The sequence below is a fragment of the Microplitis mediator genome, chromosome 8, assembly GCF_029852145.1.
Source record: "Microplitis mediator isolate UGA2020A chromosome 8, iyMicMedi2.1, whole genome shotgun sequence".
In the NCBI taxonomy this organism is placed as follows: domain Eukaryota; kingdom Metazoa; phylum Arthropoda; class Insecta; order Hymenoptera; family Braconidae; genus Microplitis; species Microplitis mediator.
In genome coordinates this window covers 23,367,899-23,382,345 of record NC_079976.1, presented here as the reverse complement: position 1 = coordinate 23,382,345, position 14,447 = coordinate 23,367,899, and the positions used below count along the sequence as shown (strand labels likewise).

At 31.6% G+C, this 14,447-nt stretch overlaps 1 protein-coding gene across 1 annotated transcript; it reads right to left on the bottom strand.

Annotated features, from left to right (window-relative positions):
• Positions 1–3,400, bottom strand: LOC130673140 (putative gustatory receptor 28b). The gene is made up of 4 exons (XM_057478072.1): positions 2,733–3,400; positions 2,585–2,656; positions 880–969; positions 1–810 (listed from the first exon to the last, which is right to left on the bottom strand). The coding sequence occupies exons 1-4, from the start codon at positions 3,288–3,290 to the stop codon at positions 670–672; spliced, it is 861 nt and encodes a 286-aa protein (XP_057334055.1). The 5' UTR covers positions 3,291–3,400; the 3' UTR covers positions 1–669.
• Between the last annotated feature and the right edge of the window lie 11,047 nt (positions 3,401–14,447).

Genomic DNA, 14,447 nt, shown 5'->3' with positions numbered 1-14,447 from the left:
TACTCATCAGACAATTTGAAGTTCATTGAATAAAACTACGTTTCATTTTTACGATCTAATATGTCGGAATTGAATTGTATTTAAATAATTAACAAGCAAAAAAATCATGATTATCTGAATATCAGATTTAGCACAGTAGATAGCGTCCCGGCCTAATAATCAGAAGGATCTCAGTTCGAAAGCCGGTAGCCCCGAAATAATTTTATTCGTTATGTCCCATAAATTCAGTGATTAGTTAATTACACTCCAATGTAATGTCGATAAAAGTGTGATCAAACTTTTTTTTTAATCATATTTAATAATTTAAATAATAATATTTTAGATCGAGCATTGGGTGAGCCTTAAATTTTTTGTTCCCCGAGGTTTGGCCGAGGCTTGATTTTCTGTTTCCCAGGCCTTGGCTAAGGCTCGATTTTTCGTTTCCCAAGACTCGGCCGAGGCATGATATATTAGTTTACCAAGGCTTGGAACATGGCTACCATCCAAGGCTTGAACCATGGCTCGCCCAATGGTCAGCCAAGGCTTGACCCAAATCTTGCGCTAAGCCAAGGAGCAATGGCTGACAACGGACCAGGGCTTGATCCAAGCTTTGGCCAATGGTTCCTTCCAACCAGGGAATAGGGCTAAGGCTCAGCCTATAGTCAGCCTTGGCGATTCCTATTTAGGTATTTATGCGCAAGAAGTGTCACATATATATGAATAATTGTTGTTAATTTCAATCGACAATAGATCTTCTGTCCGGGAAGCTGGGTCGAAAACATCATAACACTGAACGAGGATGACCATATACGTAATAGTCGACCGAACAATCTAAACAAAATAAATTTAAATTTCAAATCTAATCGTCTTTTCACAAATAATTATGCAAAATTTTTTTACCGATGTTACAAGAGAGCCATCGATTGTAAATAATCCATAAACAGAATTCGGTATCTTTCTATGCAGGACTTCGATTGAAAACTGCTCCAACTATAAAGATAAAAATAATTTACTAGCATTACTTTACAATTTAGGAGTGTACAGTAAACCGACGCGATTTTGACGGAGATGAAGTGAAGTTTAAAGTTAATTTGGCAGGCAGAAATTCATGTGTTTTGTCCACAGGGAAGAAACTGGTCAGTCTCTACATACCGTAGGGTAGAAGTACAATTTGTGGCCACTTTAGACCCAATTTTGGCCATTTAGAAATAGCCTGCATCCAAAAGTTTAAATTTCTGTCTTTGTTTGCAAGAAAAGTTGCGCATGCGTTAATTTTTATCATTTGTTCTGCGGTTAAAGAAAAGCACACTTTTCTTCTCGCTAAACGAAGCAGGAATTCAAAATTTGGACGCAGGTATCGTGAAAATAGTAGATTACACACCGAGGGATAAATGTAAATGTTCCAACCCATGTGTGTAAGTGCCAACTCAAACTGAAAGCGACTGTGGCGAACACACAGATTAAGACGTCTTACTTTTAATAATACTTATATGTTAATAATTCGTCGAAAAGCAAATGGCGTCCCATGTTCCACAACAGCGTGTGTTTATGGGGTCATAAACAACCGCATTTGAATTCATAAACACATTCCTCAAAAGTCATTATCGACCGTTCTCAAAAACAAACTACTATTATCACTGAATGAGTAGTACAATCAATCTGACAACTTTAATGTCAGTGTCTACGTATGAATACGTTGGTTATTTTTTATGAATTAAAATAAATACGAAATGAGTGGTGAGAGAAGTCAAGAACTAGTATCATATATATTAGGGTGGGTTGAAAAAAAACTTTTTTTTTGTTTTTCTTAGCATGGGGGTAGAATTCGTACATTATAAAAAAAAAAAATTTTTAAGAATAAAAAAAATTTTTTTACTCAACATTTTGAGGTGGCCCACTCGTTTTTAAAATAAATGATTGGTCAAACGGGGTAGTCCCAACGAAAAAAATTACATGGTGTTCTAGAATCTGCAGAGTGTCTCCTTGAAAGCTAATTGAAAGTCAGAAGATGAAAAATTTTTTTCCTATTATTTTTGTAATTTAAGTAAAAAATCCAAAAATGAAAAGCATTTTCTTTGAATTAAAATGAAAGTTAAGTAAAAAAAACAATCACATTCGACAATTATTAGATGTTTTCCACGATTTTGGACAAAAAAAAATTTTTTTCGTTGGAACTACCCCGTTTAATCAATTATTTATTTAAAAAACGAGTGGGCCACCTCAAAATGTTGAGTAAAAAAATTTTTTTTTTCTTGAAAAATTTTTTTTTTTTATAAGGTACAAATTTTACCCCCATGCTAAGAAAAACGGAAAAAAAGTTTTTTTTCAACCCACCCTAATATATATCCTCACCTGATTTAGGGTTTACTTTGCTGACATAATAATTCGCAAAAATTAAATAATTGTTGAATGAAGTATACTGCATAGCACGTAGGTTAATTCTTTATCCGTCAAACACAATGTTCTTAGCACTCATCTTCAGTGCACACTAAGCACTCGCGGGTGCTCGTACATGTGTACCTATGACTCGTGTTAAAAACATTGTGCTTCCCGGATAAAGACTTACCTAACCTACTCGCCATGCAATGTACTATTATATATTTACTTCGGATTGAATTCCACCATGTCTTGAAAATCTATCCATTATATTGTAGATAATTTCCCCAGTTCTCCGCATCTATGAACCAGAAAAAGTAATTTTTAAAAACTAATCACATCAACAAATAAATAAATAAAAAATGTATAAAAAATACCTCTAATGTTAATTGATTCATATGATGTGTCAAAATCACAATGATAAATATTTCCTTGAGCACAGTAGCTGGCTCCTTTATCAACAAAACAATATCAAATCTGCTCTTAGTACCAAAAAATCGTTTCAGAAACACAAATGAATAATGTATTAGTCTAACGCAAAATAATAAAACTCCAATTAAAATAGGCCGTGAGTAAAATTTCGACAAACTTTTAAATATTTCACACAGCTTTCGTTGCAATTCTCGTACTAAAATTATGGTTCTAAAAATCATGTCATCTTGAGTCGTGCTTGTGATAAATATTATGTCACGATAGTTATTATCAACATCGTATAACATGATTAATGATGAAAGTAGCTCATTCATATAAGTTAGTCGTTTGTTTATATAATTAATTAGAAGTGCATACTGGAACAACAGTATATTGATAATAAAACCCGAAAAAATAATTATCAATTTATTCATCTCTTTAAATTTGATATAAATAGTTACACAATAAATTAGCATTAACAATATTTGCGCGGTAAATAACTTTATTTCGTATGCCATATTCATTCGGTTGCGAGAAACCGATTGGTTGAATTGATCGACTAGTTTGGACTCTAGTTTTGATAGTTGATTTATTATGTTTATCAGTTCTTGCTGTTTGAGACAGTAATATAATATTATAACTGGTGCAACAAATAAAACACTCATTACAACCCACTTTTCTAAGGTATCACGTGGTTCCAATTGATGGTAATATATTATATAATGAATTAATAAGTAACTACTGACAAGAGATAGAATAAAATTGTATATATTTCCTTTCAATGAATACGCCAAGAAAACTGACGGCTGTTTCCCACCGTCTGATTTAGGCGAAATAGTCACATTGAATGGCGCAAGTCCAAATATTTTAAAAAATATAATTATAAATCCTAGTACATTTATTCTTGACAAGAAAAATTTACTCAGATTATTCATTTTTATTTTTGTTGTGATGAAATAAACTTTCACTCCGAAATCTTGTCACGATATGACGTGGCAGACTACTTTTCCAAGTGGTCTTTGATGGACATCGAATAGGGTGGAAAATAATTTTATTTGTTGATGCATTTAATATAATGAAATTGAATATAAGTCATGCACTGCGTAGTAATAATTCATAGGTTGAAAAAGTTATTGTATACTTATTGATTCAATTTATCTGTTATGGTAACCCTCGCGGTTTTGGAAATACCGAAATAATACCGGAATTATACGGTATAAATACTGCATAAATATGGTATTATTCAAGTTATTTTGGCCAGTGTTTTTGCCGCATTACTACCAAAAATTTACGAAAAAAATTCAGAATATTTACGGTAATAAAACAGAAAAAATACGGTATTTTAACAGCATTAAAACCGTAATTATACAGCATATTTTCGGCATTTTTGCAGCATTAAACCGATCTACCCGGAACAAAAATTATATATAATTATATAAAATTTTATTTAATTATATATAATTATATATAACATTATAAAGTTATATGTACAATAACTGTCATGACAAAAAAAAAAAAAAAAAAAAACTCGCCAACTCGTGGGCTCGATCCCGAGTCCTAACGATTTAAAACCTGAACTGTTAACCATTATGCCAAATCGCTTATTCGAAAGTTGATACTAATTGTATTTATATGTATACAAACAAACTTAAGAAAATTGAAAACCTCAATTTTCCCGGATTCTTATTTTCACTTACATTCTTTTGTTTCAATAAGAAATGTGTGAACTAATAGAATAAAAAAGTTTGGAAAATCCAAAAGTGCACGACTCATAATGCTTATTTGATCGTAAACATTAAAATATTCCGAAAGGGTAATGTCGCAGGCAAAATAAAAAAAATAAAAATAAATAAAATTTGAAGGACAAATGTTATTTATTTATATAAAAATGATAAAAAAAATAATTTTATTTAAAATAAAAAAAAAAAAATAATAAATTTCAAACGTAAAAAATTCCGAAATTTTTCGCCGTACGATCTGTGAAAAATTTTACTTTTTTTTTCTATTTTTATTTTTCACTTGTTTATTTATTATTTTTATTTATTTATTTATTCGTCTAATCTCAATTTTTTGTATTTTTATTTCCGAAATACCCGCGCCAAATGAATCGGTTAAAAGTATGGCGCAGGCACACTGGGTGATAGTATGAGAAAAAAAAAAAAATACCACGCATGCGCACTTGTTAAGACGAATGTCCACACATATTTTTTAGGCTAAAATTAAAGAAAATTCGATTTAATTTTTTATTAATTACAATTGCATAACACAAAGTTAGATAGCCATTTTCGAAAGCAAATCCTTCTAGGGCTTGACGAGTCATTTAAAAAAAAAATGGAGTTAAATTATGGATTCTTTTTCGAGATATTGTGTTTTCAAGCTACAAAATTTTTTTACTGCTTGACGGGAAAATTTTTTAGTTTATTTTAATGATTTTCTCGTTTCTATTGCACTGAATTTGTGTTTGAAAATTGCAGAAATAATCTTTATTAAATTATCTGTAAAATGGTGCATCATTTGAGATGTTTCTGTTTCCTAATAACACGATAATAACAGAAATAGTTGAAGAAAAGGAGGCGAAAAAAAATTTCGATCGTAAAGCACTCCCTAATGCTTCGCATTATGAGTCGTGCAATATAAAATTTTACACTTTGCACATTTTCGATGATTTTAACCGCAGAAGCAAATATAAAATAAAACCAAATTTTTTACAATTTTTCATTATATCAGGATAAATCTGGCAAAATCGCAGGATATCTACGGTATAATTACCAAAAAAATACGATTTTATTATTATAAAATTATCGCATTATTGCGGTATTTATATAGCATTTTTTCGGTAAAAGTTCGGCATTTTTATCGTAATTTTACTATAATAATCTGGTAACTCTACAGTATAAGTACAGCAAAAAAACTGGCCAATGTAACCATATTATTACCAAATTATTACGGTCAATTTACGGCATGTGTATAAATGCCGAAAATTTACGGCATTTTTACGGCATTCGCAAAACCGCGAGGGAATATTTATGTACTGACCCCAAGTGGAAATTCAAGAACCGATTTAATCATAAAAGTTTCCAACCTTTATGATGTTTGATTAACCGCCTAAAAAGACACTTTTTTTGACCGTACAAGACGCAACATGGATTAGTACCAGAATAAATTTCATTTATTATTCAAATTATTCATATATATATTAGTGGATCAAATAATTCATAAATAAGAGTAACATTAATAACTGGTCATCAATTATTGAATAATTTAAGCCTCACGTATGAAGTAGTTAATTCAATGATTAGGAAATATTCTTCTGATAAAATATAGAGTACATTATATAATATAAATCAATGGGGGCTCTCAAAGGATCAGGAAGAAGAGGACTTCAGCGTTCACGTCGATGTATTCTCTCTGGTAACAATAATAAAGTACAAGAACCTTCGATCCATCAATTAGCGCGTCGTGCCGGTATTGAACGTATTCCTACATTAGTTTATCGAAAAATTCATCACGCACTTTATAATTTCATAGATAACGTTCTACAACATGCTTTTATCCTTACAAAACGTGCACAACGAAATACAGTAACTATCAGAGACATTAATTATGCTTCAACCTGTCGAGGCCATACACATAATGGATTTGAATTCTGAACATTTTATACATCGACTTTATCAGCTTATAAGTGTTACGTCCTGGTTGATGTTTTGGCGCTGGCGTAGTTGAGCGGTCGATTTAAATTGGACGTAATGAGAACTTACAGATAATTATAAATAATAATTAATTATGGGTTGAACAGCCACCATTTGGTGGTTGAAATAAACTGGTTATACTTATATGTTATTAAATATATGATCTGGATCTGTTTTATTCAATGAATCAAGTGATCGTTGGAGAATTTGTGAAATGTTCAATTCTGGTACTATAATATTGTTAAGTTATTCTTAACAATAGCTTTGAGAATGTGAGAACGAAGTTGAGGTTTTAATATTGAGCCTGACTGCTCTCTATGATTCTATATCTCAGACTGACTTCTCTTGATCGAGAAAAACTAGAGTAACTCTTATCAATACGTTTGGGCATCAGACCCGCGCATCGAGTCATATGGAGGGGTCATTCGAGATAACGCATGTTCTCGAATGATCCATTCTAATATTTATTGAAAATACTTAGTTCTCACGATCTTTCCACTTTTGTTACTAACAAATGAGTCACTTATCTATTAACAAAATCTATCTTAAACAAAATAGATATTTGTGCAGCTGGACGTCTCGAGGATTAACTCGAGCCGTCAGCGCTTATTTATATTTGATAAAATATAGAAAAATAAGTTTATCAACTATTACTCATATCCGTAACGTTCAAATGTCTTAAATAATATTATTCTATTATTATATTATATTATTTTATATGATTAATTAAATATTATTGGAATTACTAGATTATCGATATTCGATATAATTATTTAGGTTTCAGGTCGGTAATTAAGGAAGTAAAAGCCTACGTCATCTGCCATACAGGCTGGGACGTAACACAATAATGATTTTTGTTTTATCTAAAATAATTAAAAATTTCACTCAAAGTAAATTGTGAGGTGATTGAAGGTATGAATTTTCAGTTAAGTCAAAATTTTATTAAAGCAAATGAATTTTAGTGTTGAAAGTAATATTTTTGTAGGTCCGTTGAAACTGTCCTTGCAATTGATTCGATAAAAAATCGAATTATTTCAAGTTGCTGGATTGCATTGATTCAAAAAAACAGTAATCTGCATCAAGTGAATATTGCCTTTAATTATTTCATCAATAATTAATTTTAAAAAAAATTTTTTTTCTTACGTATTTTTTTATTTTTATTTTTATTATTATTATTATTATTATTATTATTATTATTATTATTATTATTATTATTATTAATATTTTTTTTTATTACGTATTGGGACAATTACATTATATTATTATTATTATTATTATATTATATACATCACACTTTACAATGAATTCTGACATACTCAGTTTTTAGTGAAAAATTAAATAATCGTAGAATTGGTATCCGGAGGAATCGAACCCAGCACCTTACACGCGAGAGTCAGGCGCTTTACCGCTACGCTACGGGACCAGTAGGAAAGTTTGAGTTTAGTTGTGCTTCTAGTACTTTGTTCTCATATGGAATGGATATATACAGTCAATTGCTTATACATTGATCTAAACGTGATAAATATGTGACTCTTTTAATAACTAAAATTTTTTATTTAACCGATAATATAAAGACTTTCATTCAAATATAGTTCGATATTTTGTAACGAATACATTTATATTCTTGTCGAATATTTTTCAGTTTTAATGTGAGTGCGTCAAATTATTCCTACAACCTCGTTGGATTCTCTCTCCAAGAAACTCGTCGGTTGACACGACACGTTCGGTATTATAGGAAACTACTTTTGTTTCATTGAAACATATGAAGTTGTCAAACTCAACGTTTCAAGAGTTTCAGTTAAATTTCTAAAAATTGAAAAGTTTGCTTCAACAATTTTTTATTTTTAAATCAAGTACATCCAAACTTTAATTAAAATATATTATACTATTCGTTCAAATGTTAATTTAATTGCGGTCAAACTTAAAAACTTTAATATAAGCGCTTAATCAATTTCTAATAATCGAGTAGAGATTTTCATTCAATAAAAATAATTTTCTTGAGACAAACTAGTTTTCGTTAGTTCAAACGAATTTGGTTTCACTGAAGAGGAAATTTGTCAAACTCTTAGGGAGTTTGATGTCAGTACCTTATTTTTTACAGTGTAAGATCTCGGCTTGAAAAACATTCAAAACACGCTATAAAAGTGACTTATCGGTTTGATGTATAACGAAATTACTAGCATTAAAAAAAAATAGTATATTAATTATATTTATGCGCAAGAAATGTCACACTTCTATGAAGAATTATTGTCGGTTTCAATTGACGAAAAATCTTCTGTCCGGGGTGCTGGGTCGAAAACATCATAACACTGAACAAGGATGACCATATACGTAATAGTCGACCGAACAATCTAAACAAAATACATTTAAATTTCAAATCTAATAGTCTTTTTACAAATAATTATGCAAAATTTTTTTACCGATGTTACAAGAGAGCCATCGATTGTAAATAATCCATAAACAGAATTCGGTATCTTCCTATGCAGGACTTCGATTGAAAACTGCTCCAACTATAAAAATTAAAATTATTTACTAGCATTACTTTACAATTTAAGAGTGTACAGTAAACCGACGCGATTTTGACGGAGATGAAGTGAAGTTTGAAGTTAATTTGGCAGGCAGAAATTTATGTGTTTTGCCCTCAGGGAAGAAACTGGTCAGTCTCTACAGACCGTAGAGTAGAAGTACCGTTTGTGGCCACTTCAGACCCAATTTTGGCCATTCAGAAATAGCCTGTATCCGAAAGTTTAAATTTCTGTCTTTGTTTGCAAGAAGAGTTGCGCATGCGTTAATTTTTATCATTTGTTCTGCGGCAAGAGAAAAGCACACTTTTCTTCTCGCTAAACGAAGCAGGAATTTAAAAATTTCGACGCAGGTATCGTGAAAATAGTAGATTACACACCGAGGGATGAATGTAAATGTTCCGACCCATGTGCGTAACTGCCTACTTAAACTGAAAGCGATTGTGGCGAACACGCCGATTAAGACGTCTTATTTTTTACTCTTGGTGTGTAATATTCTTTATTCAACGCTTGCCTGATTACTGCGACTTATCATATCTGCAGAGCAAAACCTAAATGACCGTTTACCGATCGGTGCTTAATAATTTGTCAAAAAGCAAATGGCGTCCCATGTTCTTCAACAACGTGTATTTATGGGGTCATAAACAACCGCATTTGAATCCATAAACACATTCCTCAAAAGTCATTATCGACCGTTCTCAAAAACAAACTCTACTATTATCACTGAAGCAAATAATCTCGACACTAAATATATTCAGAATGAGTAGTACAATCAATCTAGCAACTATGATGTCAGTGTCTACGTATGAATACGTTGGTTATTTTTTATTTAAAATAAATAAGAAATGAGTGGTGAGAGAAGTCAAGAACTTGTATTATATATATCCCCACCTGATTTAGGGTTTACTTTGCTGACATAATAATTCGCAAAAATCAAACAATTGTTGAATCAAGTATAATGCAGTGCACGTGGGTTAATTCTTTATCCGTCAAACACAATGTTCTTAGCACTCGTCTCTGGTGCACACTAAGCACTCGCGCGTGCTCGTACATGTGCACCTACGACTCGTGTTGAAAACATTGTGGTTCCCAGATAAAGATTCACCTAACCCACTCTCTGTGCAATGTACTATTATATATTTACTTCGGATTGTATTCCACCATGGCTTGAAAATCTATCCATTATTTTGTAGATAATTTCCCCAGTTCTCCGCATCTATGAACCAGAAAAAGTAATTTTTAAAAACTAATTACATCGACAAATAAATAAATAAAAAATGTATAAAAAATACCTCTAATGTTAATTGATTCATATGATGTGTCAAAATCACGATGATGAATATTTCTTTAAGCACAGTAGTTTGCTCCTTTATCGACGCAACAATATTAAATCTGCTCTGAGTACCAAAATATCTCTTCATAAACATAAATGAATAAATTATTAGTCTAACGCAAAATAATAAAACTCCTATTAAAATAGGCCGAGAGTAAAATTTCGACAAACTTTTAAATATTTCACACAGCTTTCGTTGCAATTCTCGTACTAAAATTATGGTTCTAAAAATCATGTCATCTTGAGTCGTGCTTGTGATAAATATTATATCACGATAGTTATTATCAACATCGTATAACATGATCAATGATGAAAGTAGCTCATTCGTATAAGTTAATCGTTTGTTCATATAATTAATTAGAAGTGCATACTGGAAAAACAGTATATTGATAATAAAACCCGAAAAAATAATTATCAATTTATTCATGTTTTTAAAATTGATATACGCAGTTACACCATAAATCATCATAAGCAATATTTGCGCGGTAAATAATATTATTTCATATGTCATATTCATTTGGTGGCGAGAAACTGATTGGTTGAAATGATCGATCAGTTTCGACTCTAGTTTTAAAAGTTTGTTTATTATTTTTATCAATTCTTGCTGTTTGAGACAGTAATGTAATATTATAACTGGTGCAACAAATAAAACACCTATTACGACAAACTTGCTTATAATATGATGTGGTTCGAATTCATAGTAATTTCTTATATAATGAATTAAGAAGGCACTACTGCAAAGAAATAGAATAATATTGTGAGTGGTTCCTTTCAATGAATACACCAAGAAAACTGGCGGCTGTTTTCCACTGTCTGATTTAGGCGAAATAGTCACATTGAATGGCGCAAGTCCGAATATTTTAAAAAATATAATTGTACATCCTAGTACATTTATTCTCGACAAGAAAAATTTACTCAGATTATTCATTTTCATTTTTATTGTGATGAAATAAATTTTCACTCTGAAATCTTGTTACGTTATGACATGACGGAGTATTTTTCCGAGTGGATTTTGATGGACATCGGATAGGGTAGAAAAATAATTTTGTTTGTTGATGCATTTAATATAATGGAATTATATATGTCATGCACTCCGTACACGAAAAAACAATTCTAGTTAAATTTACAATGCTAACATCGTAATTTGTCCTATTAATTATTGTATTGGTGGACTAGACTTTTCACATCGTAATTTTTACGATGTAGGGTTGGAAATTTCATTTAAGAAATAATACTTCAGACAAACAATACGAAGTCTTAAGCTCTTTAATATAAATTACGATGTAACATCGTAAAATTTGAAGAGAAATTTTAAATAAAAGATTAAAATAATAATCGTTCGGCAGTTGGATTCGAACCCGAGTCCTTTCGAGTGCGAAGTGTCCGACGCCTTGGACCACTCGGCCACTGAAGGGCCTACACTATATGTTGTTTTTAAGATCCATATAAACGACTTGCGGAGGACCCAGTTACTATTTAAAAAATACGATGTAACATCGTCCTTTTTATAGCTTCCATCGTATTATAACAGAGGCAGCGCTGTAATATTTATTTTGTTAAAAAGTAAATAGAAATATTAAATGTACGAATAAATATAGTTTTTAAAGTGTAATTTTTATTTATTTTTTTTTACGATGTCAAATTGTAATTTTTGCAGTAATTTTTAATCCTTAAAGTCTTTGTTAAAATTACGATGTTGAATAGTAAAAAATATAACCCACATAATAAATTTTGAAATAAAACATTTAAAAATTGACATTAATAAAAGTCTAGTCCGAGATTACGATGTTAACATCGTAAATTTTGGTAAAATTTTCTTTCCGTGTAGTATGAACAAATTGTTGTATTAATACAGAATTCTATTCGGTTCAATCTATTTTTCATCGTAGTATTTACGTACTAATCCCGAATCGAAATTCTAGAACCGATTGTCGTAAGTTTTTAACCTTTTTGATGTTTGATTAACCACATAAAATGACACTTGTTTTGTCTGCATTATTATTATTTATTAATTTAAGGCCATGGAGTCGAAATTTCTTACGGCCTTCCAAAGATACAAAAAATGTACATAAGTATAAGATACTGTATATTAACTAAATACACTTAATCATCACACATTCAACATATTAATAGTATCGTTTTAAAAAGAAAAAATACATTCATGTAAATTCTCGATACGTAGGATGCGGCGCATAATTTTCAGTAAATCGATTCCAGGCTCTTCTAGCGCAAACTGTGGACGATCCATCATATTTAGCGGTTCGACACTAAGGTAGCTCAAGGAAATCGTTAAGTACATTCCTCTTGCGTCCTCATGGTTCCATCAATCGCAGCTCATCTCTAAATATCGACTTTTGATGCAAAATAAAAGCTTCCCTCGCAGATTTGAATCACGGTGGAAACACGGTGGGTTTGTTCCATTTTATCACTGTGATTACGCGGTGGATACAGCGTGGAACCACGGTGGTGAAATGGAACAAACCCATCGTGTAACCACGGTGGATCCACGATGTTTACACTTCCACGGTGTTTCCATCGTGATTCAAATCTGTGAGGGTTTATAAATTAAACAGACTTGAAAAAATTCACGCCTGACAATAAGTGTAAGCCAACTCAGATCTGCATAGTACCACGTAACATGTTCATACTTAGATATTTTAAATATATATCATACGCAAGCATTTTACGCTGCAGCCTTATCTGCTGCTGACCAATGATGTACAAGATGAAACTACAAAACAAATACGATGAAACCGGGTCGAAAGTAATACACTATAAAAAATCACTGGGGTAAGTCACCAAAGACTTGCTGAAGTCTGGTATTTCAAATCAGGAAGTTAGTAGGAAAGTGAATGGCTAAGTTAACTTTGGCGTAATATCTTCGGAAATTGATACTGCTGCCTTATGGAGGCTACCAAATCCTTGCCGAAGTCTAGTATGTCAAATCAGCGTCCAACTAGAATTCCAGTGCAGCAAGCCAAAATACCAATTCGGGACGAATGAGGCTTTCCGAAATGCAGCAAGCCTAATTTGAATCGTGTCCTGTTCTTATGAGGAAAACTGAAGCTCGATAGACCAAAACTTTTTCAAACTTGTTTGTCATTAGGAGTTTTCGACAGGGCGTAAAAGTTCAGTGAATCTTTGGAATCCCTGACTAAAATCGGATTGGGATGACCGAAGGCTTGCTAAAATTAGGTATGCCAAATTTGGCTATTATTAGGAAAGTCTTCGTCATTGCCTAAGTTAGTTATATCTTTGGAATTCCGGGCTGGTAACGAATAATACATATTTTAATAGAATAACTAAACTTAGGAGCCACAATCGGTAGTCTAGCGTAGTCGTTAAAGCGTCGGTCTTTCGTGCGTAGTGTCCCGGGTTCGAATCCCACAACAGCGGTCATTAAGAAGTTTCGCGTTTTCTCTTGAATTAAAAATTTCTAATTCGATTGAAAATTAAAGTAACATTAAATTAGAATGTCTGATGATATGCTGCTTTGCAAAAATAATTTCAAACGATAAAAAAACTTTTTTTTTTTTTTAATTTAGTTAAACAAAATTATATTATTACAGTCATATCTGACCATGTATTGCTAATTTCTATGTATAATCATTTTTCACAGATAGATTACGGTTTTTCGGGCGACTTCGGTTCCTGAATTTGTGCTGAATTCGGCTTTCCTAATTATGCAGGGTTTCGGACTAGCGTTATTTTAGTGATCCGAGCCTTATGCAGTTGCCTTATTTGGCGCGAACTTGGAATTGGCATACCTAATTCGGAGCTAGTTAAAAACAGAACGTAATTTCTAGTCGGGATAAGCTTCCCGAAGTTAATGCTCTAAGCGAACGCAGTTTACCCCGCTTTTATACCGGTTTAACACCGCCGAATTACGCCTCCTACACCGGTGTAATTTTCTTTTACACTACACGGAATTAAAATGAGTCCATTTTTAACACCGCTCTTTTTACAGTGTAATCATCTATCACATTAAAAATCATAGTTGAAAATGCCTAGCAAATATAGTTTGAAAATAATTTTTTTTAAATTATGTGAAATTCGTATAAATTTTTACTAAATTTTATGATATTTTTTATTCGAGTTTTACATTTTTTTTTTTTTTTTTTTCATACTAGTTAATCA

Coding starts and splice junctions, on each gene's coding strand:
- LOC130673140 (XM_057478072.1), bottom strand. CDS start 3,290: ATGAATATGGCATACGAAATAAAGTTATTTACCGCGCAAATATTGTTA. Junction 970..2,584: donor ATGGTGGAATTCAATCCGAA/GTAAATATATAA, acceptor TTATCTTTATAG/TTGGAGCAGTTTTCAATCGA. Junction 811..879: donor ATGGCTCTCTTGTAACATCG/GTAAAAAAATTT, acceptor TATTTTGTTTAG/ATTGTTCGGTCGACTATTAC.